The sequence below is a fragment of the Sylvia atricapilla genome, chromosome 4 (genome assembly GCF_009819655.1).
Source record: "Sylvia atricapilla isolate bSylAtr1 chromosome 4, bSylAtr1.pri, whole genome shotgun sequence".
Lineage (NCBI taxonomy): Eukaryota > Metazoa > Chordata > Aves > Passeriformes > Sylviidae > Sylvia > Sylvia atricapilla.
The window spans coordinates 54174264-54198132 of record NC_089143.1 but is presented as its reverse complement, the minus strand read 5'-3'; the positions used below and the strand labels follow the sequence as shown (position 1 = coordinate 54198132).

The window sequence follows — 23869 nt, the reverse complement described above, 5'->3', positions numbered from 1 at the left end:
GGATTACTTCACAGTACATATTTTTCCACATTTGTATCGTGCCATTAATCTTTATCTTGTGCCTTCTGCAGTCTTCTTTTTTTTTCTCCCACATAGGCTGCCAGGATCCTGCTCTCCAAGGGGTCACAGGTTGCAGAGGGATCCACAGAAACAGGAAACCAGGCTTCCTCAGTCAATTTCGACACACCAAAACCTGTTTCCTTTCTACAGAAATAAAGCCTGTCAGGGCATCCTCTGGGTAGGCTCACTATCTGAGCAGCAGCCCGGGAGGAGGGAGAAACTACAGGATTTCTTGTTTAGGAAATAAATGTGAGATAACTTAGAGCATTTAAAAACCATCAGAATGAAAGAGATCATTTTCTTGCTGCTCCTATTGCACTTACACAAGGGCAGCACTGGATTTGACATTCTAGGAAAACTCTGGACCACAGGACAAGGCGATGAAACCCAGACAAGTCACTCAGACTCGACTCCATCTTTGACCACAATTAGGGGGTCACTCCATTCTGAAATCCAAACTACCAAAGCAAGTGCCTCACAGGGACCTCCTTTTGCAACCACAGCTGAAACACTGGGAACAACAGCAGTGAAGAAAACTTCCAGTCCAACAATATCTACCCCTGCAAGTCAGCCAGATGGACACAGTGATGGTGACTCTGGCAGAGACAAGATTGGAAGCTCATCTCGCAGCGAAGGGACAACTCTACAGAGCACTGCTAGAGAGATCCCTCTCCAGAAAGGGCTCACTGCAAGCCTGGATACTGCTACAGGGAACAGATCTGTCAAGCAGACCTCTCGCAGCACCAGGAGCCAGCAGGATGCCAACTCCAAAGCATCTGGCTTTGAAACTACCAGGGGAAAGTAAGCTATGTATTTTTTCTTGTCTCCTATGTACTGCTTATTTTCCTGTTTCCAGTGACATAATTGGCAAAAGTCCTAGCAATTTCAGTAAAATTATTTTTGCCCTTAAAAAAGACCATCTAAAGCAAGCAAGGAACCAAACTGGCAGCATTTACTCAGGAAAAAAAAACATTGTAACATTTCTAACAGAGTAAATGCTGGAATGTTTTATTCCTTAGGGTGGTTATCTCAAAATCAACAGGGAAGTCGTTATCATATATGGGAAGGAAAGGGCTACAATAGATGGCTCTTTGTTTTATGCGCACTAAACTGCTGTTGATCCTTTTCCTTCTTTCTTTTCTTGTGGATAAAAGAAATTGCAAATGCACTATTTCATTTTAAATCTATTAAGAAATATTGTGTTTGTAAGCTTCTCCACTAAACTGAAAGTACAAGCAATTAAATGTACAAAATGCGTCAATGTCTGACAATTTGAAACGTATTTTGTGATAAAAGTTACGAAAAGTGATGTTGTAGCTGAATGTGCATTCAGACTTCTATAACTTAATACACAATAGCTGTGCATAATAGAGTATATCAAGCTCTACTGTCTGGTTTTATAGTTCTGGAACACTCAATTCTTTTCTTTGTTCTCCAATGTCTTCAGTTCTCAATAGGGATATTACCACTGACTTTGCAGATATTGCAAGTTTCCCTTAATTGCTGATATATAATCAGATACTGGTAGAAAATGAAAGACACAAAGGATAGATTGTTTTCCATAGTACTTACGGAGATTGAGCTTTCAGAATATAGATGTCTTCTTTTGATAGTACTTTCCCATATGGCAGCATCCAAACTCATGGAAAGGAGAATAAATCATCACTCCTACAATTATCTTGCTGTATGTGGCTGGGAGTTAATGTTTCTTCAAGTGAAAGAAAAGATTCCCATTGACCTGAGCATGTTTTGGAAAATAATGCATAAGGACCCAAAGGAAAGGAGTTTTTTGCCTCTGCTTGGAAGACAGACCCCAGTAAAGGGGCCGTGTTTCCCAGGTAGCTTTCCTAGCATACTCCTTAAGTTCTGAAAGTCATCTATTACACCACATGAGCGCTGATAGCTACATCTCCATTGAAATAAATCCTTATACATGCTAACCTTGGTCTTTAGCTTTCACAGCTTTCTTCAAGAACAGTATTCCAATTAAATTAATCTTCAGCAAAACTCTGTGAATCAGCAGGTATTCTTTCTACCTTTTTCATGAGATATAAATAAAAGTAGCAAAAAATTAGTCCCTAGTGAAAATGATCAGGTATTTTATTTATCATAATGAGACATAGTGGCAACTGCAGAGAGGCAAAAGAAGCAAATCTTGTATTTGCCAGCACCTAATTTCATGAGTGGTCAAGGAGCAACATGCTGTGCAACATGCATATTGGAGTCCACTGAGCCAGTTAGCAATAAAGCCAGGAGTGCATATCAAATTTACTGGAATGTGTAGCAGCATGAAACCCCAGCATAAAATTGAATGCTGAATCCCTACTTTCTTGCTTAAACTGCTGAGCTACATAGCCTCTCCCTCTCTAGCAAATATCTACAGTCTTAGGTGTGGCTCAGTCCTTTTCACAGTAAGATTCTTGTCCTACAAGGCTTGTCCTCCCACTGTATATGAGTGTTTTTGTAATCACTTTTGTGATGCTTTGAACTTTCCTTCCCCTTTTGCCATCACCTGGACTGTGACTCAAGTCACTTCACTGTTCCATCTTCCTTTCCGTATGGATTAGACCTGGATGAATAATCAACTTGTGACTAATTTTTCTCTTTCAGCAAAGATGTGAGAAAAATGCCTAGTCTAGGGTGCTCACTGTTACCAATCACTGCTGTGAAACACCTGAAAAGCTACTGCTGAGAAAATATGCATAAGAAGGCAAATTTTTTTATTTATTAAATATAGCTGCCATCGGCTACAACCTAAACAATTTGTACCATATATTTCTTTAAAAAAAATCACAAATAAAGTGAAAAAGATGCTGTAAGAATCCCAATAGAGACATAGCTTTCTTAACGTTTTACTCATTTGAAGCCTGAGCTCAGCATGGCACAATAGAAGATTCCATAGCTGTAAAATGTACTGTCTCTGAGGAAATTTGGAAGAACAATTTTCTTTTTGAATTTACTTTGAATTCAAGCATATCTTTGGTTATAGTCTGTACTCTCACCTGAATTTTTCAGTGACCTGCATGATTCTGTAATTCTTAATGGCAACCCATTGTGCTTACATATGTGCAGAGATGCTGACGTTAGGAGGCTCCATATAGAAGGAACAATAGAGAGAGATCTGTGAGAGACAAGAGGAAGGAAAACAGACAAGAAGAAGCATTTATTTTTAAGCATATTTATAATTTAAAAAATAGCAACACATACACTTTGTTAGAGAGTCTGCAAGGCTGTCAGATTGTTCACAAGGCACAATATGTGTCCATTGTACACACTTAATTACCTAAATACCCCTTTCTGAAGGAGGTCATGTGCCTTAATGGCTTAATTACAAAGATAATTCCCTTGGTATCACTACCCTAGGTTATGTGAGGACAGTATTACGCACTCATATCTTATCTACATATACTCTAGAACTAAGTTAGGCTTTGAACCTTTCCATCACATCCTGACGTGGTATTATAAGGACATATTGGGCATATCCTTTCCTGTAAAAACACAAATCTTTTCCTTATTCTTCTCTGACACAGAAATGCAATTAAATCCTGTTCCTTCACATTGGAACAATTTTATAATTCACCTTAGAATAGGTACAGGAGAACACAATTTGTCGCTGTCTGCTCTCAGACCATTTCAGAGGAGTGTTTTCTCTTGTGAGGTTTCCCTCCTCCCCAAGCAGGGTCTGCACCCAAGCTCTCAGGAGGATAAGAAAAATTCATAGGAAGCACATCTGGAATGGCTTGAGCTGAAGGAAAATTAATTTCTTCACTCCTAGTAATGAATTTGATTTATGTTCTGAAATGTGAAACTCAATGTCTCTACAAATATGCATTTTTCTTTTTTTTTTTTTTTATTTCTACCTATCTTTTAAGTTTTATGCAATGCATATGAATAAATAAAGAAATAATGGAAACCTAGAGTGGGAGAATTTCTCCAAAATTCAGAGACATAAATCTGAGTATCAATTTGGTGTGAAAAAAGAAAATTATGATACATTCTTTTCAACTGAGTTCATTTGAGATATGTGTTTTTCAGCCTGTGGAGAGAGACAATTACAGTGTTACACTGTGTAAAGCAACTTAAACAACAGTGGTGCAATGGAGTCAGAGGCCAGCACACTCATCTTCTCATTCTGAACCTGACTTCATTAATTGCTATCCAGGGCAGCTCCCAAATACATGAGACTTTCATTCAGGCTGTAAATTAAGCACAGTGTCTTCACATTCCTGAGTGGCTCTACATTACTATTTTCTCTTATTATGTGTATATTACACCTTTTCCAGTTATCTTGAAGCCACTGAGGGTATTAATAGACTTCCTCTACCATTACCTTGGGTAGTAGTGAGGTGACAGTATTTTATTACTAAGCACAGAAAGGTTTAATAGAGTCAGCACCAGGGACAGATTTGCTTAGCTGTCACATGTGATAGGAGTGCTGAAATATTTTATTCTCATGAGCAGACGTCTGCATTTCTCCCTGGAAATTGCTTTTGCCTGTATCAGCTTGGTAGAAATCTAGTGTACTGACAAATTAAAATGAATGGTTCAGATCAGCAGACAGTTCAGATACATGAGACACGTAGAAACCTGATTTAACTGCCTGGTTAATGCGAGGTTCACAGTCTCTTTTCATCATGTCACTTTTTAATGGAGCAGAGAGAACAATTCTTGAATCGATTTCCTAAGATTTCGCATCACTGTGCATTTACAAAAGATACAGGCCCACATGGCTTAGGTTTCTGCCTCACTAGGTATATTCTCTGTGACCTGGAGGGAAGAAGCCCTTACACAGGTTGCCTTGGTGGCTGTGTCAGGGTGTGTTTGGCAATCTTTGTCCCCAGATTGTTGTACTACAGCTAAGCAGAAGATCATTGCAATAAGTCACTCTCATCCAGCAGCACCTTGAATGTATTTCTGATGCTAGGCTGTAAGCCCACAATCCAATTTTCCTACACGTGCTAAGCTCAGTATTACTCCCATAGCAGTCCCAGGGCAATGATGGCTGGTAGAGTCATGACAGGCTGTTTTCAGCAGGACAGGAAATATAGCACAGGAAAAAAAATCACTTCTTCACCAAAGTTATTTTTGAAACACTCACAAAGTGCTTACCCTTCTCTGAGTCACATTGGTTATTTTTTCTGTGCCACTATAGAGATAATTTCTGATTTTTTTTCAGGATGGTAAGGAAGGTTTCTGCTTGTCTCATTACACTATTTCATTAATGCTTATGCTGATCTTGCTCTTTGTTTCATCTGCCATGGGAACAGCAATGATTAGGAAGAGACTGTTTTCCATCCCTGCAATGTCCCTTCTCTCCTCTAATATATTAGGATTTCTGTTACCAAACTGGACACAGTGTTAGGATTTACCCCCCAGCCACTGCAAATAGTCAGCTCTTTGTGGCATTTTGTTTAGGGTATAGCAGAAACATCTGCTCAGGTACGCACAGAAAATAGGCATTCTTATAAATCTGAATATAATTTTAGAGAACTGACCCTAATTCTAGAATAGACTTGGCAAGGAGACGACAGCAGCAAGGTGTCCCATATGTTTTCCAAAGGCATTATCGGTGTAGCCAGATAGAGAATGCAAATGCTTCAAATGTCGTTTTTTCTGCCAAATCTGATACAGAGCATCTATTCTGTATCACATTCCTGGTAAGCGACGCCATTGGTCATGAGGAAAACCTGTGGGAAAAAAATCACCTTGAATTTCATGGACTTTGGCTCAGATCCTTTCTGTTCAGGAGCCCCAAAAGATCAGACAGGGACACCATAAAGATATGTATCTATATGATTAAGTGGCAAATCAGATACAAAGCAACTGGCAAGGCTTTTAATCATTTAATGAAGGGAAACAAGACAAGAGAAGCTGCCCAAAACAACACTGTAAACAAGGACAAATTCAACCCTGAAACTGTAATGGATCTTATTTTTTATATTTTCATCTTGTCACTTATAAAGGCTTTTTTGTTGTTGCTGTCAGTATTTCTCAAAGTGTAGAAGCCATCACTGCCATATTGCAATCTCCTTTTCTGTGGAAAAAGGAGATCACAAAGCACAAAAAAAAGCAGTGAAAACGAATACCACTGAAGGTTACCTGCAAAGCACTGACAGTAAACTAGACGAGAATTACCTTAATGAATTTTGTACTCTGCATCAATTGGAAGATTGAAAATAAATTTATAATCCAAAAGTAAAAAGGCAGAATTCAGACCTTTTTAAAGAGCAGTTTGTCTGCATTTTCAGATGTGCTTTACTGGATAATTCTCAAAGATTTGAGATTAATGGATATCTTCTCCAAAGTCTAAATTCCATCTGGAAAAGTTTGATTGTGTTGAAGGGCTCTGAACATGGGCTGGAAAATCATGTATCAAAGAGGTGATCTGATTTGCAACAAGAGAACATTTTAAATGCTAAAACAGATTGGTGAAGTGTTAGATAAGTGGAAATAGTGAATTAATTTTTGCAGCATGAGGGAGGACAAACAGTAAATAAAAATTCAGATGAAACAAAGAGGCAGTTCACAGTCCAAGGCTTCAGCACTGTAATACAAAAAAAGGAAATGAATGACGAGAGCAGAATTTGTGTTTTGTAATAGACAGGACAAAATGTCAGGACACTGAGTCCTGAAAAAAAAAAACATTAAACAAATCTTTGACACCTACTGCTCTAGTCAGTGTCAACAAGTTCAGCTGTTTCTCAGGGATAAAAACATATCCCATAACATATTTCACTATCACATACTGTTTTATGTTACATGTCACATGCACCTTTTAGTTTCTTCCATTCCAGCCAGCTTGTAAAACACATTTTCCAATTTGATTTGTTTATGGTCAGTCCATAGTGACTACTGAATTTTTATTGCAGCTTAGATTCATACATTCAGGGCAAAGGAAGCTGGGCACTGAACCTAAAGAATCAACTCGTTTTGGTTCAAGGTTATAATTTCTCTTTGAAATAGACCTTATATTTTTGAAAGATGACCCGATATTCACTTAAAGATATAGAATTTACCCTATCACAGTGAGAAGTCTCTGTGGTCACCTAGTGGAATTCAAGGGAAGTTGCTAAAACCAGTCTCCCATGCAATAGCAAAGAAGAACCTTGTGAGGGTGCTTGTTATCCTTATAATCTGAATATTTACACTGTGTCAGTCAGCATCATCTCTCCTCATCCAAACTTGGCAGGTTGTTTAAAGCAGATTGAAAAGCCAGCATCTCCTGGCTCTACATGCTTGTAGCATCTTTATACATCCTCCTTTGCTCAGATGTAAGGGCTAATATAAAATTAAAACTGTTATAGAATCAAGATGAGTATTTCACTAACTATTCTGTGAAATACAAATAAGCTGCAGGCAACATGAATGAGGCACAACCACCAAGCTGGGCATGGACTTTGATAGCAGCTCCAGCTCTGGGTCCTTTTGTATTCCATCAGCAACACAGTAATCTCATTTTCATGATTCAGTGATGTTCAGCCAGGCTTATTCAATAGCATTTCTATTAAAAGCCGCGTAATCTAATTTACTCCCAGACAAAAATCGGTCATTTTCAGATAGGATGTGAAGGGGCCATAACTGATTCTATACCCTTTGTGGCCCGAGTAGCACTGGTGTTCCTGTGGGGAGGCTTTAGGACCACTCACAAGGATCTGCGCATACAAGCAGAAGCAATCACGTACCGGCGTCGCCAGCAGTTTTTCCGAGGTTTGCTTTTCTCCTCGGCAACGGACCCAGGGAACATTTTACAAAGCAAATGTGCTGCGGCAGGGGGATTGCAGGGCACCCCAAGAAAAAGCTGGTGTCGATCGCATTTCGCTTTTCGGCAGCGTCGGGCGGCGCAGGGCCGGCACCTCGGCGGGCTGCGGCCGCCCCCTGCCAGCCGCGCCCGGCACTGCGCATCGCCTCATCGCCACACGGGACAGCCTTCGGCTGGGCAAAGGCGGCTCTGAGGGCGCTCCAGTGCCCCCCGAACCACAGGGCAGGGGTCCCCAAGAGCTGAAGACAGGCTAAAAGGCAGGGATCCCCAAAAGCTAAAGACAGGCTAAAAGGCGGCGTGTGGGTGCCACTGCTGAGTCCCTGCACGCTGTAGGCGATTTCGGGGCCAATTACCTGCTCAGGACTTGGAATTGGGAACGGCCCTAGGGCCCAGAGGGAAGCGGGAACGGCCCTAGGGCCCAGAGGGAAGCGGGAATGGCCCTAGGGTAGAGGGAAGCGGGAATGGCCCTAGGGCCCAGAGGGAAGCGGGAACGGCCCTAGGGCCCAGAGGGAAGCGGGAATGGCCCTAGGGCCCAGAGGGAAGCGGGAACGGCCCTGGGGCCCAGAGGGAATCGGGACCGGCCCTAGGGCCCAGAGGGAAGCGGGAATGGCCCTAGGGCCCAGAGGGAAGCGGGAATGGCCCTAGGGCCCAGAGGGAAGCGGGAACGGCCCTGGGGCCCAGAGGGAATCGGGACCGGCCCTAGGGCCCAGAGGGAAGCGGGAACGGCCCTAAGGCCAGAGGGAATCGGGAACAGCCCTAGGGCCCAGAGGGAAGCGGGAACGGCCCTGGGGCCCAGAGGGAATCGGGACCGGCCCTGGGGCCCAGAGGGAATCGGGACCGGCCCTAGGGCCCAGAGGGAAGCGGGAATGGCCCTAAGGCCAGAGGGAATCGGGACCGGCCCTAGGGCCCAGAGGGAAGCGGGAATGGCCCTAGGGCCAGAGGGCTCTGGCTGCCGAGGCTGCCGACCTCACAGGTCCCAGCAGAGGCAAACGCTGCTCTTCGTGCCGTGCCCTGCCTCTCGGTGCCTCCTCGCCCCTGACGGTGGGATGGCACATTTGGGTACAGCCAAACCACACTGAGTGCGAGGCTGGGCCAGAAATCATCTAATTTCCACTGGGAATACCGCAGCAAATAGCACGTCAGGGAGGCTGCTTCACAACGGCCTGAGGACTCTCCCACATATTGCCACCAGTACACGGCCCTGGCCAAGACATGCAAGAGGAGGATGAAATCTGTCACTTGGGCTTTATGCCAGCTGGGGGCTTGTACTGCTCTCTCCAGGCTGGATTTCTGTTGTATGTTGTGAGGATTTTGTTTTGTTTTTAAATACAGCTTTCCTGATTGAAATCGGGCTCAATGCAAAAGAGACGCTGGGCTCCTCCAGCTCTCGACAAAATCTGCGTGTTAGAAGCCTGTGTTGATGATCTGGAATAAATTATGCCAGGGAGGGTAAAGAGGATTTTCAGGTTTCAAGTCCTGTTATGCAGATCAGTTGTCTTCTGTTCTGCCTTTGCATTAACACAGCCTGTCACAGTTCTTCCACGACGCTTCATCTTCTATTTCCAAATCTACATTTTTTCAGACAATTTGATTTCAAAATTATATTTACATTCTTAACGTCTCTTAATGAGCTTATTTCATTGGTAGCGTAAACCTAATTATGAGTCACACCAGGGGCTCTTTTGCTGTGAATATTTCCTCCAATTTAGCCTGATCAAAGATTGCTGGGCCGTGTGAGAGCCACAGCTTCAGACTTTGCACTCACGTACATTAAGAATGAGTTAAATATTTTAAATGGAAACAATCTGCTCAAGTTAGTTATGTTTTGGTAGAGACCAGAGGCTGAGTTCAGACTGTCTTTAAGAAACAAGAATAGCCCTTAACATTTGGCGTGTACTATAACATTTTTCCCTTTGGAAAGCATCTCCAAATAGGCAAGTTCAAATAGCTGTTCCCCAAAGCTAGATACCCCTAATAATAGTAATAACAGTAACAATAATAACAACAACATTGTGAATTTTTTTTAAGGTTTGTGGGGGAGGTAGGGTTTGCTTTTTAAACTGAAATCTGTATTCCAGTGCTTTCATGTCTTATGCAATTTTTTAATGCCTCTTTTCATTCTTTTATCTTTTCATTGACCACATTTGGTCAGGTGTAAAATGGCTCTTAGTTACTAGAATGTAAACCCCAAACACGTGCACTGCAGAATGGGTTGTCAATGACAATATTGCTGTACATCTTCTGCTTAATCCCTTTCTCTGGTGAGCTGTCAGATCTACATGCAAGGGTAAAGTGCAGGCTAGGGAGCCACAGGCCCGATCCCTAACATCAGCCCTGCCTCACTGTAGAGCAGATTTTAAAATCTGACCCTTGCATTTCCCTTTTTTATTTGCAAAGGTGGGATGCTTAGCACCCAGCTGCCCGAGGCATTTGCTCCTCGCTTCCCAGAGAGCTAAAGTGCGACAGCAAGGGAGATGTGGTACTGCGTAACAGGCATTACTTCTTCAGAGGTTTTCTGAGCAGATTTTATATGCCATCAGTTAATTGCTGAGTATTATTTAGGAATTTAGATGTTTACATTCTCTATACTTAGTTTAAATCATAAGCAAATCCCCATGCTTAGTCAGAGCTCCTCCTGAATAGCTCAGTGTCAGTCTGGCCCAGAATTGCTTCCTGAATCTGTTAAGAAATATTTAGTATCCTATTCATATGCTGAGAGATTTTTTTTATTTTTTTCAGAGAAAAAAAATGTAGTTTATAATCTTGGATATGAATTTGCAGAACCCTTACCACAGCTGTGAAAGGGAAGAGATTTCATGCCTGCACTGAGCAGGATAACAAGCCTTGATGGTCCTAAGCAACTTCACCTGTAGCCTGCACCCACGCCCCTGGGGGGGCACTCCACTTAAACCCAGGCTTGAGCCCGTGTTATTCTCCTTGTGAGGGTGCTTGTCTCTAGCAGTTCCTCTGGATCTGGCTCCTTATCTGGTCCTTGCTGGGTTGCTCATTGACTTGTTCCTTCCACCCTGGTGCCGTGGTAGCTGTGCTGCTGGTGAAGTCAGTGCTTGGCTTGTGTGGTTGACCCTTCTCTTAGGAAGAAACCTCACTCTTGTGCTCCCTGGTGCTCAGTGAGGGAACCCTCTGGAAGAGCTGTTTTCCTGAGAGTGCTTCCAAGGGTGCCAAGTGCCCTCTGTGTCTGGCTCCCTAATCTCTTGGCAAGAGAAGATGTCTGGCCTCCCTCCCTTGCTGCTGCAGAGGTGTGCTGGAAGAGATGCAGCCACAATCTCTGTCTCTCCGGCTTACTGCTGCTGGTGCTTAACTCAAATATCATTGCTTAGTTACTACTGCCAGTCTCTGTGATAGAGAAGACTGTGGAGGACCCACATGCCCCACCTGGAGGGGTCGGTAAGTAACTTTATTGTTCCTCTGCAAAACTTAAAATAAATTTCCTCTTGTTTTTGCGAATTTTATGTGTCTCAAACTTGCTTATAGTTGCTCCTGACTCCCCTAGAGGAAGTGAGCAGAGTACCTAATTTTAATGCTCGTGCTTCATAGCTGTGTTTAACTTTTAGAAAATATTCATGGAGTCTTTAATTAATACACACAGATAAAAGGTAATAACTAAAGGAGTGAAAACATAAAGGAAGCATCAAAATAAAGCACAGCCTTTTAATACCTAATTAAGAAGAAATACTATCTTAATGAAAACTCTCAAGCAAGTGGAGAGTGAGTGAGCAAGATCAGATCAAAGGGACTCAAAGCCCGCTTTATATAAGGCATATTATTCCTCAAGGAAACAATGTCTGTGGTGGAAGGGAGTGCTGCAGTACTGGCAGTAGAGCTATTGTGAGGTTAAAATCTGTTAGTTCTAGCATCTTTCTGGCTTATCCTGTTTTTTTTCTCAGGAATCATTTTCCAAGTACAGCACTACTGAGCTTAATATGTATACACTGATAATATCTCAGTAGACAAAAGCGATCACTTTGGGAGAGATGCTGACACTATTTTGTGTTTTGTGCTGATGTTCATGTTTGAAGCACTGTAAAGCTGTACTAATGCCGCTTAAGTAAATGGAACTAATCTGGTCTTAATTGTATTTTGATTTCCACTTTAAGGAGCCCATAGTGAGATATGATTTCTGGAGCAAATATACGTATTCTGTTACTGGGCTATGGAATGTGAATGAAACTATTATGACTGGAAGAAAGTGTTAGCAGTAAAACACAATGCAAAAAAAAGAACTTTATGTTCTCATATGCAAATATTGTTTGGAAGTCCTTGCAGCTCCACCAGTCATATGACTGAAACAATGTCTAGTCACTGACTTGCCAAGTCAAAAATTAAATATGTTTCAGCATGGTCAAGGGAATAACATGCTCTTGAGAAAGGCTGTACTAAGTTAAGGATAAAAGACAAAAAAGTCTGCACTAGGCCAGATAGACATTCGTTCCGCCAGTAGAAACACAATAATACTTTCTTCAGGATGCCTTCCAGTCTGCAGCTGGGAGACTTCCTGAGACAAAGGTTATAGTTTTAATTTAATGATTGCTAAAAAGACTAAACTGATAATACCCTAATGGTGTGGGAGTTTTTAAAATCATTTTATTGCTTTTTAAAATCTCTTTTGGTTTCCAAATTCAGCACAGCCTATGGAAATGCTGCCTGACCCTTCATTTTTGTCTTCTTTCATTTTAATCCTGTTGTGTTTTGATACCTGTTTATCATAATGAGACTAACTTAATAATGAATACAGTGACTTTGTATCCCTCCTGCTCTTCAATTTGTCTTTATTTCCATCTCTCTTTAGGGTGTAGGTCCTAACCTGAATTCTTTGTTCAAACTGGCCATAAACTCATATACAGCAATAAAGAGTTGATGTACTGAAACACTGGTGATTCCTGTTTGTTCTTTAGTCTTTCCCTAATAATTTCAAGTATTGCCTAGCTTAGTTAATACAAAACAGTAAATTGGCCTATTCAGAGAGCCATTAACAATGATACCAAGATTATTTTTGTTCCCTGATGAAAGCTACTGTATGTAGTGATACTATGCTAAATCTGTATTTGTGACTGATTCTGCATTACAAAATCCTTTTCTGACACCTACTTAGCTGAAAATTCACTGTCATGAGACTTCTCCAGTTCTTCAAGTTGAGCTTTTTTTACTGCACAAAATGGTTTTGAGAGATTCTGTATAACCCTGCCATCCCTTTATTTACTTACTTCCCCCTAGATCATGAATGTAGTGCCTATTACAGATTAATGTGGGATTGTGTTGATAAATTGCATCTTGAAAAAGTGAGCTAGTCTTTCATCTCTCTGATTTAATGCCTTATTTATAACAGGCTCTATCATCTTACTATGTAATAGATTGCTTCCCCCTCCCCCACAATATCTTTTGGTGAGTGACCTTGCAAAAGCCTCTGAAAATCACACATTTATCTGCTTCTGATTCAGGGAATACCAGTATATCTCTGTGGCATAATTTCCCTGTATAAATCTCTCCTGAGCCATTATTCACATTATAATTTTGACTTAATTCTATTCTCTGCTGGAGCTTCTACTGTAGCCAGGTTTCAAAATCTGATTTAACAGTTTATATTTGCTTACAATGTCCTTAGAAACCTTTTCCAAAAAACCCAGCAAACCTGCTCTTGGGCTCACCAGCTCTGGGTCCCTGTGCAGCAGTGGTCTAGAGTTTGATAATTTTGTATGTGACTGCCTTCTCTGGATGGGCATCCAGAGGCACAGGCAAGTGTGAAGCCATGGCGTGTGTTTGCTGTGTGTGGCTTTGCCCTCACAGTGCTCTGGAAAACAAAGTCTGCCTGTACTCATAGTATTGCTGAGGAAAGAGAGAACCATTAGAATGGCTGCCCCTAAAGTGAGAGCTGTGGATGATTAAAAAACCTCACTGAACAATCCTTTGAATTCTGCGTAAACAGTTTCTGTAGTCTAAAATGCAGGTGTATTTTAAGACCTGTCATTACTGCAGTCCAGAAGAGCTTCTTTGTTCTTGGAGCTCCACAAATTAAAATTTAGATTTGCAAAATTTACCACTTTAAATTTAGATTTTCAATATGAACGTATGTAGAGATGGAAAAATGATCTGTTTTCTTGCTAAAGCACAAAGACTAAGTAATTGCCCAAGACAGCATTGGCAGTTTGAGTGAAACAAACTTAATTTTTGTAGCTTGCTCCTATTTGTAAATTATGGGTATTGCTTTCATAATTATGTATCATATAGCATCATATGGTGGAAAATGTTATTTGTACTTTTTCATTTTTCATTCATGTTACTTGTACTTTTAATCATTTTACCTTCTCTGTTTTACAGAAACTGGTGTGCTTATGTCCATACCAGACTCATACCTACAGTTGTGGTGGACAACCTGGAAACCTTCTCATCAGGCAGAGCAAAGCCTTGCACTTGGCAAATTGCGTCCTGTGCCCAGAGGTATGGAGAACTGGGAAGAAAGAGTACTTGCAAGTAGTTTAATTACAACCAAATACACCATAAATGTGAACATAATTTTAAAAATTAAAAGGGAAACAAGAAGGAGCGTGCACCTTGGTGTACTATGGCACCCTCCAGTTGGTTCAGAGTCTTTGAGTCCAAGAGAGGTGCACAACTACAGAGCTTTAAAGCATATGTAGGGAAGAAAACCCTTTCTGTGCAATTTTCCAAGCTTGTGCTCTGTTGAAGCAAAAGGCTTCCCCTGAGAGGCATAAATATTTTTATCTCTCTGCTGAGCCCTTATTTCTGGCACAGCTTTGGTCAGGCAGTGAACCTAGACAAGTAATTGGCCTGGATGGGACTTGTAAACAATACCTCTGTTAAACATTTAGATTATTCCCTGTGGTTTGGGTGCTTCATTGTTTTCTCCAAATGTTAGATTTCAGTTCTAAGTGAAATTGAGTTTTAATGCATGCATTTGTAAATTGGCAACTGAAACAGCACCAACAAAATGGAGATTGTAATGTATTTTTTCCTTGACGAATTTTAAAAGCCTGTTAAAAGTTAGTTTGACTGTTCTGAGAATTGTCCTCTAGATGGTATAGCAGAACACACTTAAAGCTTTGAGTTGAAACTAGGAATAGAGCTTCCTTAGCATTTGGTGACTCAGAAATGCAGTCAGCTCCATGGCAAAACTGTGGAATGGACCCTGTGGTTGAAACATTGCCAGTTTTGGTATTTTGTTTGAGCTTTTTTCCTGGTTCAATCGCTTTAGGTCCTTGTGCTGCTCCTATGAATAAGGTTATACTACATAGATTTCTGACTCATTTACATTAATTTCTTTTACATGGTTTATTTTGTAATCTCTATTCCTGATTAACTCCTTTCATGGACGCTTGAATTTTATAAGTGGTTTTAGGAATGGATTATGCTAATGCAGAATAAGGTGTTTTTGTCATAAGACCGTCTATACAGCAAAATAACTGGGAACTCTCTTAAATTCAAATCACCTTAATCTTTATTGAGTTCTTGCTGCTGAAAAAGCCATTTCTTACAGCTAAAGCTAGCTGGGGACACATGCAAAGCTCCTGACAGCTGCTATGAGAATTTTAATATATATATAATATTGCATCCCTTGTGAGGGGGTGACAACTGGAGTGTAAAATACAGTGGCCTTTTTTAATGCATTGGGAGGATATATTTTGGTCTGACAGACTTTAAATTTCTCATCTTCTGGAATGATTTATACAGGGGTTGTGTGTACAAAACAATTCAGTAACTGGTTTCTCATAGTATATTATGAGATTTTAGGTGTCCTTCAAGTTAGGGTTTAGTAACTAGTAATAGTGTGTGATAGTTTTTATTTGAACGTTGTATTTAACATCTGAAAAGGGCAAGGAGAGTTGCTGTAGTTTATTCTGTATGCCCTACTGAGGCATGTTCATGCTAAACTGACTTCTCTGTGAAGTTAAACCTAAGAGAAGTGGTGGGTAGCCAGGACATGCAGAATCTGTTGGAACACAAGTAAAATTGCGGCTGCCTCTGCAGTTGCATACTGTAAAGATAAAAATTGAGGCCTCGCAATTACAGAGCCAGGCCCTCCTTTCCCTGAAGTCCAGAGTGAAATTTTTCATGCTTTATTGGATTAATGTTGTATAATCTCGTTTAAAATAATCAGAAGGGAAGGTTTCCAGTGTGCACTAAATGTGTGCTGATGTGGCATAAATTTGTTGTGAATGCATTTTCCCACCCATTTCAAAGAGAAACAGTGTATGACAATTGTTTTTTTGGGTCAATTTTTCCAGTTTAGTAGTTAATAATTGTAATATCTTCCATAAAAGATAGCAGTATTTAAATCCTGACTAAGATGCTTGCAAGAAATCTAAATAGACATCAGGTTTCTTTAAAATTCATGCAGATCATCTAGGGGTTTCAATATTAAAGCTGTGATTGCTAATGAAACATCAAACCCTGGTTAGAATTTACTTTGAATTTCAAGCAGTAATAAAAAGATAGGTATGACAAGTGAGATAATGTAATGTAGTTATGCAGCTATCTTACAGCTCTTTTGGTTACCTAAAATAGCTTTAAATTATTCTCATTTTACAGGTCCCAGACAACAACACATCAGGCTTACAGAATCAAACATAAAATAGTGACCTCACTGGAGTGGAAGTGCTGTCCTGGGTTCAGTGGGCAAAACTGCCAACCCAAAGGTGAGTAGAATTGCAGGGATCTGAACTATTCACCTCAGCAAAAGGAAACAGTGCAAGTTTGATCTGTAAGCAAATGGTTCTGTTGAAAACCACTGCGGTGCTTCTTGTTAAATGAAAACCAGATAAAATGCACAGTAAAATGCTTTGGGGCGTTGACTCTTCCCTGCACATGAATTTCCAGAGCAGCTAAGCACAATGTCCTTTCCCCTCTCCTGCTCTAAATAAAGCTCATAAAATTTCTAGCCATATTTCATTTTGCTAAAATATGGAGTTTGTATTCAGTGTGTCTCTACTTTTGCCCTTTTAGTTATTCAATATTACAGTGCTAGGGATATGAAGTCCAGGCCCTCTGTTGAGTACTTGCTGTAATATTCCTCTACAGCACTATTACTCTTCTGCCTTTTGGTTTCAAGCTCTAAGAATATACTTCCTTTTGGATAAAATGTTGTATCAAATTTTTTTCTTCTCTGAATTTTGTAGTTCTTCTGCTGTTCATTTTAACAGTGACTGAATTTTTTTGGTATTACACATGATCCCTGTAAAATTGAGCCCTTTTTGCCAGAATAGCCTTTTACTTCTGCCCTGGTGATCAAATATGTGGCATCATATTGTAGTTTTACATCTGTATAATGGCTATTTCTTTGCTGCTGTCCTTAAGCAAGCAGTCCTTGAAAAATTAGATATGAAATCAGCATACAGGTTTTAAGTGAATGAATATTGCAAGAAAGGCTATTAGATGTGATAGGGAATTCAATCAGCAGTGGCAAAGTAAAGGGCTGTGATTAAAAATTAATGTGGAGGAATGAAGAAAAATCACTATTGTTCACATCCAGGAGGGAAATTTCAGTGCCCAAGAGCCAGAACCTTGGCAGGCACAAAATTGTCCTCTGCACAGCTGAGTGTGGAGCCAGGTATTAACAAATGTAGCAGAGCACAGGTGGTGAGCAAGGCTGTCCAGTAAGCATGGATCAAGTGTATTAAATGTTCCCTTTCAGAAAAAAAATGAACATTAGCACAGAAAATTTAAAGGGTAGCATTGAGGGGGGAGGTCACAGCTGACAAAATTGAAATGACATCAAAATAGCAGGCAAACATTGACCAGGAAGAAAAGCTGTATAATTCAATTTGTAGTGGCATCTGTGTAAAAAATAACAAAGCAAAGTGCTGTGAAGTGTTACAGGAGCGGGTGTTACGTGTCCTGGGTTCAGTTTTCAAACCTCTTCTGGCTTGCTGAATAACTTGGGGAAGACACTTATAATCTGCATAACCAAGTTTACCCATCTAGAAAATTGAGATGACACTTATCTCACAGGGGCACTGGGATATTTAATTAATTAATGCTTGTAGAAGTGCTTAAAGAGATTGGGATGAAAGGTGTTATGTCAGAGAAGCTTTTCTTCCTTGCTTCTGCAATCCTGCCTCCCATGAGGAGCAGACCACCAGCACAAGCCTGCCTGTATTATGCAATTCCCATGAAGGGATGGCAGCTAATGAACTTGAACAGCTGGGAGTCCAACTCGTCTTCCTGTGCTCTGCAGCAGCAGGGGGGAGAGGCTGGAAATGCTGAGTGAGGCTCTCCTGAGTTATTGAGCCTCCCTCTTGGCCCCTCTGTTGTTCAACAACAGAGCTGTCACTGAAGGGTTTCTGTCCCAAGAGAGCTGGAGTGTTCTGACAACCCCTTAGATCCTGAAAAGGCAGTGTTACTGTGATGTGCGTTGCTTGTAGCAAATGATAATTTAAAATACTTTCTGGTTTAACTTCTCTCAGAGTGAAGTCATATGTAATTATTTCAGTCTGTTAGTCTAGGCAGGAGAAATCACTTGCCAGCACCTGATAGTTATTATCAGACATCTAGAAGTCTTATTCAGTAGCCCCGTTGTAGCTTCTTGGTTACAGATCATTCTCAAGGTAGTGCAGTAGTGAGAGAGATGGAAATGATGTGTTCAGATCACTGTTTCTAACCTTACCTCCCTTGTGGGAGCACGTGATCAAATTGGCTAAGGCATGGATCCTATTCCAGCATGGACAATGCAATTTTAGAAGAAAATCTATAAGAAAGAAACAATGTAGATGTGATTTTTTAAAAGAGTCTAACAAGACAACTCAATATGGACAATCCAACAACTAAAGCATCATCCTTTTGACCTGGGAATATCTAATGCTGAACTGGGAGCAAAACGACTGAAACAAGAGGGCACTTAAATTCTGAGCTGCAGACTTCATGACATGTTGCTTTTAGTAAACACAGCTTTATTTTAACGTTGTGTGTGTAGTAATGAAATCCCAGTTCTTTCACGTGCATTCCGGACACCGAATTATGTGGTTTAGAGCCAGCAGCCGGCTCTGCCACAGCCAGTGTCAGCACGGAATTCCCTGGCGCGGCAGTGATGCCGTTTCTCCAGCAGATGGCCATGCCATGCCCCATCCTCTGCCTTGCGGTGAGTGGCGCGCAGAAAAGGTGACAATTCCCGTTGAAACACAGGGAACGGGAGGAAACTACCTAACCCCCCTCTGGGAAACCCCTTCAGCCACTCCTGCTTCATCAAAGATATATTGAGTCAAAAAGACCCGATCTCCACTTTTTTAGTATTCCCTGAAATGATTTTGAGTTCAGTGTTTAAAAATACATGGGACAATAAATTATACATTTAGACTGATATATTGGATGATAGACGCCGAATGTTCAATTTCTGTGTGCATTACCTGCTTTTTCTGATACAGCCGGAAGAACACATTGCTCAGGATTTTGTATTGCTGCTTTTTTTGGTTTTGTATGCGGTGCTTTGTTATTGCAAATGGCACCTATAAGGTGGGTCTTATTTGATGATTTTTGTAATTGAGCATGGCATAGCTAATTTTTAAAAGGTCTCAAAGGTAAGTAATTTGATGGCTCTTCTACCCTAGAGACTATGTGTATTAGGTTTTTGCTTTGGTGCTCCCATTACACCTGCTGTTATCCAGCATCTACAATGGGAAATCTCAGTTGTGGGAATAAGGGGCACATAGATGTAATCACGGTATCATGTCCTGGAGTGATTCCTTTGGAAAAGGCCTGAGCCATTCTGGGGGAATGATGTAGGAGAAGCTGTATTGCCAGTGACTCCTCTGAATTTGTTTCACAAATGCAAAGCCTGAATTTCGAATTCTACTTGCTAAGAACCTTTCCTGTACTGTGATGAAATTTAATAAGTATACAGGATGTGCCTGTCTGTGGGTGAGGTTTGTGTGTGTGTGCATCGCTGGCTCCAGTCCTTGCTGCTGTCAAAGCCAGTGGACTTTGCACTTTCTCCATGGCTGGTTTGCTCTTACAGAGATGCTGCGTCCTTAATCTTACAGCCATTGTGTTATCTGAACATTGTTACATGAACAATTTTAAAGCATTGTTTTACCAAACAACAGGGAGAAGTATGTATCCTTGGAACTTTAAGAGTGAATAAAACTGTTAGGGTTTGGGTATTCTAAAGTGTGGGGCAATTGATTTATTAGGGACAAGGAAAGAGAAGATGAATAATGTATATTAAAAAAAATGTGGTGTCTGTAGCACCGACAGTGCCAGTGAATGCATTTAGAGCAAGAGAAAGACCAGTAAAATAAAGAATAAAAAGACATTGATCAGCTAGTCTTTATCACAGGCAAGTAACCAACTCCTTTGTCCTAGATTGTATCATCACAACACTACCTGATAAATCCTGTGTAATGAGTTGGGCTGACTGCAAGAATTTAGCTTCTGTCAATAACCATGCCACAGAAAGATAACAGCACCTGTTGAAATTGTAATAATTTGAGGATTTTCTATTTCTTATCCGGCAATTTCAAAAGATTGGTCCATGTGATAAATTTCCTCTGAGTTCCTATCCTAATTTTTACAACACCCTTATTCTAGAACCCAAGCATGTTATATTGTCCTAATTGCAGACTATGAATCTTCAAATGTACTATGTGAAACATACAATTTCTTGATTCAGCATTTTAATCCATTCCCCTGGCAGCTCATGTTATGACTAAACTAGGTTTTCTTATTTGAAGTGTAAAATAATGTCACGATACCTAAGTTATTCTGCTTGTAGTGTACTGAAGACTGGAAATCACATTAGTGCCACACAAGTGGCATTCCTTAGATATGCTCCACCTGGAACATTGACTTCAGAATGTTCCTTGAACTAAGGAAGCATATAAAAACTGGTATCAATTTATACTGACAAATTTATTACCTAATTTATACATGTTGTGTTCTTTAAAAAAATGAGTGAAAAACAACCCCATCGAGCCTGATGGCTAGGGCAATGTATGTCAGGGATATGGAAATCTCAGTTCAGCTCCCAGCAATCTGATCCGTTCGTTACTTTTGGAGAGTGAAGGCACTTAACTTTCTGGACCTCAGTTTCCCTAGCTGTGATACTGAGTTAATAATAATGTTAGTGCAGATATTTGCAGATTGCTTTCGAGTCTTTTGGGCTGAAATGTAAAAAAAGCACAGATAATCCCATCAGCAGAGAAAATATTTGCTAAATTGCCACCTTTGTGAATTTTTTTACATGTATGCTAGTCAAATCTCAGATGATATATGTTGGAACTTTGTATTTGATTGTTTTGGAATTGTTTTTATTTTTTAGATGCTGCAAAAATGTATTATCACTGTTGCCTTTAGTAGTAAGATTTCCTTGGTTGAACATCTGTATAATCTGTAAAACCAAGCAAAAGAAGCAAAAACTAAAATCAGTCAAACAAAAAAAGCCACAAAAGAAACAACCCAGAAGTCAGTTTCAAAAAAAAAAACCTGGTTAATTTTTTTAACCATTAAAAAAACTCTAATTAATTTTACAGCTGACAATCTCTGTATTGTTTTTGCCCTGCTGTTTTATCCTCTAAAATTTTTAGCTCTGAGCATTTGAAATTCTATCCATTATAAAACAATTTTTGATGTTTTAATATTAACACTAGCCCCTGCCACTCTTGAGAAGTCTTTTATAGAGCCAGTCAACATCTTCAGCCAAGTGGTCCCACACTGCACAAAGCAGATAAGAGTCATTGCAGGTGATTAGGCTTTGGTACAGAATAAAGAGAGGGAAAAATTGTTGTGCAGTCATCTCAATTATCATGTTCTGTGATTGACTCACATCCTTTCTCTCTCTTCTCTAGCTCAAGAAGAGCAATCAGTTCTACATAGCAACCAGGCTGAAAGCAGCAGAACTGTCAGTGAGAGGACACCAGGGGCTCTGCAGGACCCCAGTGGACCAGGTCAGTAGTTAAAATTGCTCTCACCTCCACCCAGTCACTGAGATCACTGCAAAAACAATTTGAGGAATATCTCTGCCTACTGAGGGACCTGAATGCAATGTCAGTTTCTATCAGTCATGGTGCAGTGGTTTGCTCTTCTGATAAAGATGGGCAGAAGATACTGAATTTAAATGTACCAGCAGGTTAGAAATTACAGAGGGTTTTCTGCCTAAATTGAAACCAGAGAAGTATTTAGTATAGAAATATTTCAAGTAATACATTATTGAGTGCAATAAATTAGTTAACAGGAGAGAAGAAAACAAAATTAGAGCAAAAAAGAAAGCAAAAAACCCCCACCTGACTACAGGGGTAATATAGACCAGCGTTGCACACAGAAGAAAATGTAATGAACTTATTGACTATCTGAATATGTCATTATTGCTTTATATTTTCTTTGAAAAATTGATATTTTTTTTATTCAAAATCAGTACAAAGATGTTTCAAACCTTTACAAGGACAGCTCAGGCGTATTTTAAGCTACTGTGTGTAGGATGACCAAATAACAAAGAAACATAGTGAGAGTGTAAGCATTTATACCAGAGATGCTTGAGAGTATTTCTTATTGCCTTATACGTTTGTTCATTATTGTTTTTACCTAATATAATCTGGTTATTATGTTTTTGGAACAGAATGTCAGTGTGGTCTTGCAAAAGTATGTACAGAAAAATTAGACTTGTGGGAGCTGGTCAGTAACAAAAGAGATGTATTCAAATAGTGGTCTATATTGAGAAGTTAGATGACTGCTGTGTGAAAAGCTTCATGTTTTGGTTGCTGATTGCTGGAAGCTTTGTTCTGGGAGAAATCCTGTGATGTTTGTGATTTTAGGGGGTGGCACCACACTGTTGACTACACATGCTGCCATGTGAACATGACCATTTTTTGTGAGGATAAAACGCCATTCCTCCAGTGTCTTGGGGTAGGTCTGAGGTGGAGTGTGGGGCTCCAAGGGCCGCCATAGTGCTAGGTGCTGGCAGCTTTGTTCATGGAGAAGTCCTGCAATGTTCACGATTTTTGGAAACAGCATGTGACTTTTGGTTTCAGCGTCTGGTCTCAATCAGTGGCCCTTTTCTACCTGAAAAATGTACTTTTTTCATGGTAAGGAGCCAAAAATAATGGCCATGATGCAGAGGACTGTTTAATGCAAGCATATTCCTTGAACTTTGCTACTACCTTCCTTTTCTTTTGCATCTATTGATGCTGCTTTTGTTTTTGCTTCCACTTGCTTTTTGTATAACTATCATCTGTTCCACGCTGTGGTGTTGTCACTCACCTACTGGCCTATATCCAGAAACATTTTACTGAAGCAATAAATAATGCAGGTTATATTCTCAGGTCTATGTTTTGCAGTTGTTAATACCTTCTTGTGGGCCTGTAATGCATGCTGAGAGAACAGGATGTCATAATTTAGATTGCAACAGAGTTCTATAGAGATTTGTATGTATGTGCTTACATGCTCATATGTGCTTGATTTTAGATCTTAATTGACAGAAAGGGAAAGATTGAATCTGGCATGGAGACAAAGAGTGGTATTTTCAAAAGAGTGTTGGGCTGTTTTGCCTTGGTGATACTGTGTGACCAACCAAGTCTCTCAGGGCTGGAGGGAGGAGGATGTTTAGTAAAGAAGACAGGGCCTATTATGAAAAAGTGAGCTTGATCAATAGAGCACTGGGACATGCCACTTCGGTTAGTGGGAATTATGCTCTGAGAAATAAATCTGAAATTGGAATCTGTAACCTCCATGTTAATTGCTTTTCAGTTATTTTTAAATCAAATTGGGTCAGTCTAGAAAGAGAGAGGCACCTGTTCTGGCTGTCAACCCTGCAAACATGGCCTGAGGCCAGGATTGACTGCCCTGGTCTGTGAATGCTATGGCTGTACAAGCCAGATTCTGTTTCCAGCTCCCACTCTGCAGCTCTGCCACTTCCAGGCATAAAACATTACTTTGAGGTTCATCTACCTTGTCTTCTTCCCTCAGTGAGAACTGCTATAAACCAAGCTAAAAAAAGCATTGCACCCTGCAGGTTAGTTAATCAGTTTGGGTGACTGTGCACAAGCCAGTAATGAATTCAAATTTTCTCACAGTAACAATTCTACCAGAAGCAAA

The 23869-nt window shown here is 40.4% G+C and overlaps 1 protein-coding gene across 1 annotated transcript in view; it reads left to right on the top strand.

Moving 5' to 3' along the window:
* The first annotated feature begins 290 nt into the window (after positions 1-290).
* MMRN1 (multimerin 1) overlaps positions 291-23869 on the top strand; it is a 39838-nt gene continuing 16259 nt past the window's right edge. The window contains exons 1-4 of the mRNA XM_066317941.1: positions 291-861; positions 14153-14272; positions 16382-16488; positions 21628-21726. Coding sequence (XP_066174038.1) covers positions 344-861; positions 14153-14272; positions 16382-16488; positions 21628-21726 — 844 coding nt within the window. The 5' untranslated portion in view covers positions 291-343. The remainder of the gene's footprint in view (positions 862-14152; positions 14273-16381; positions 16489-21627; positions 21727-23869) is intronic.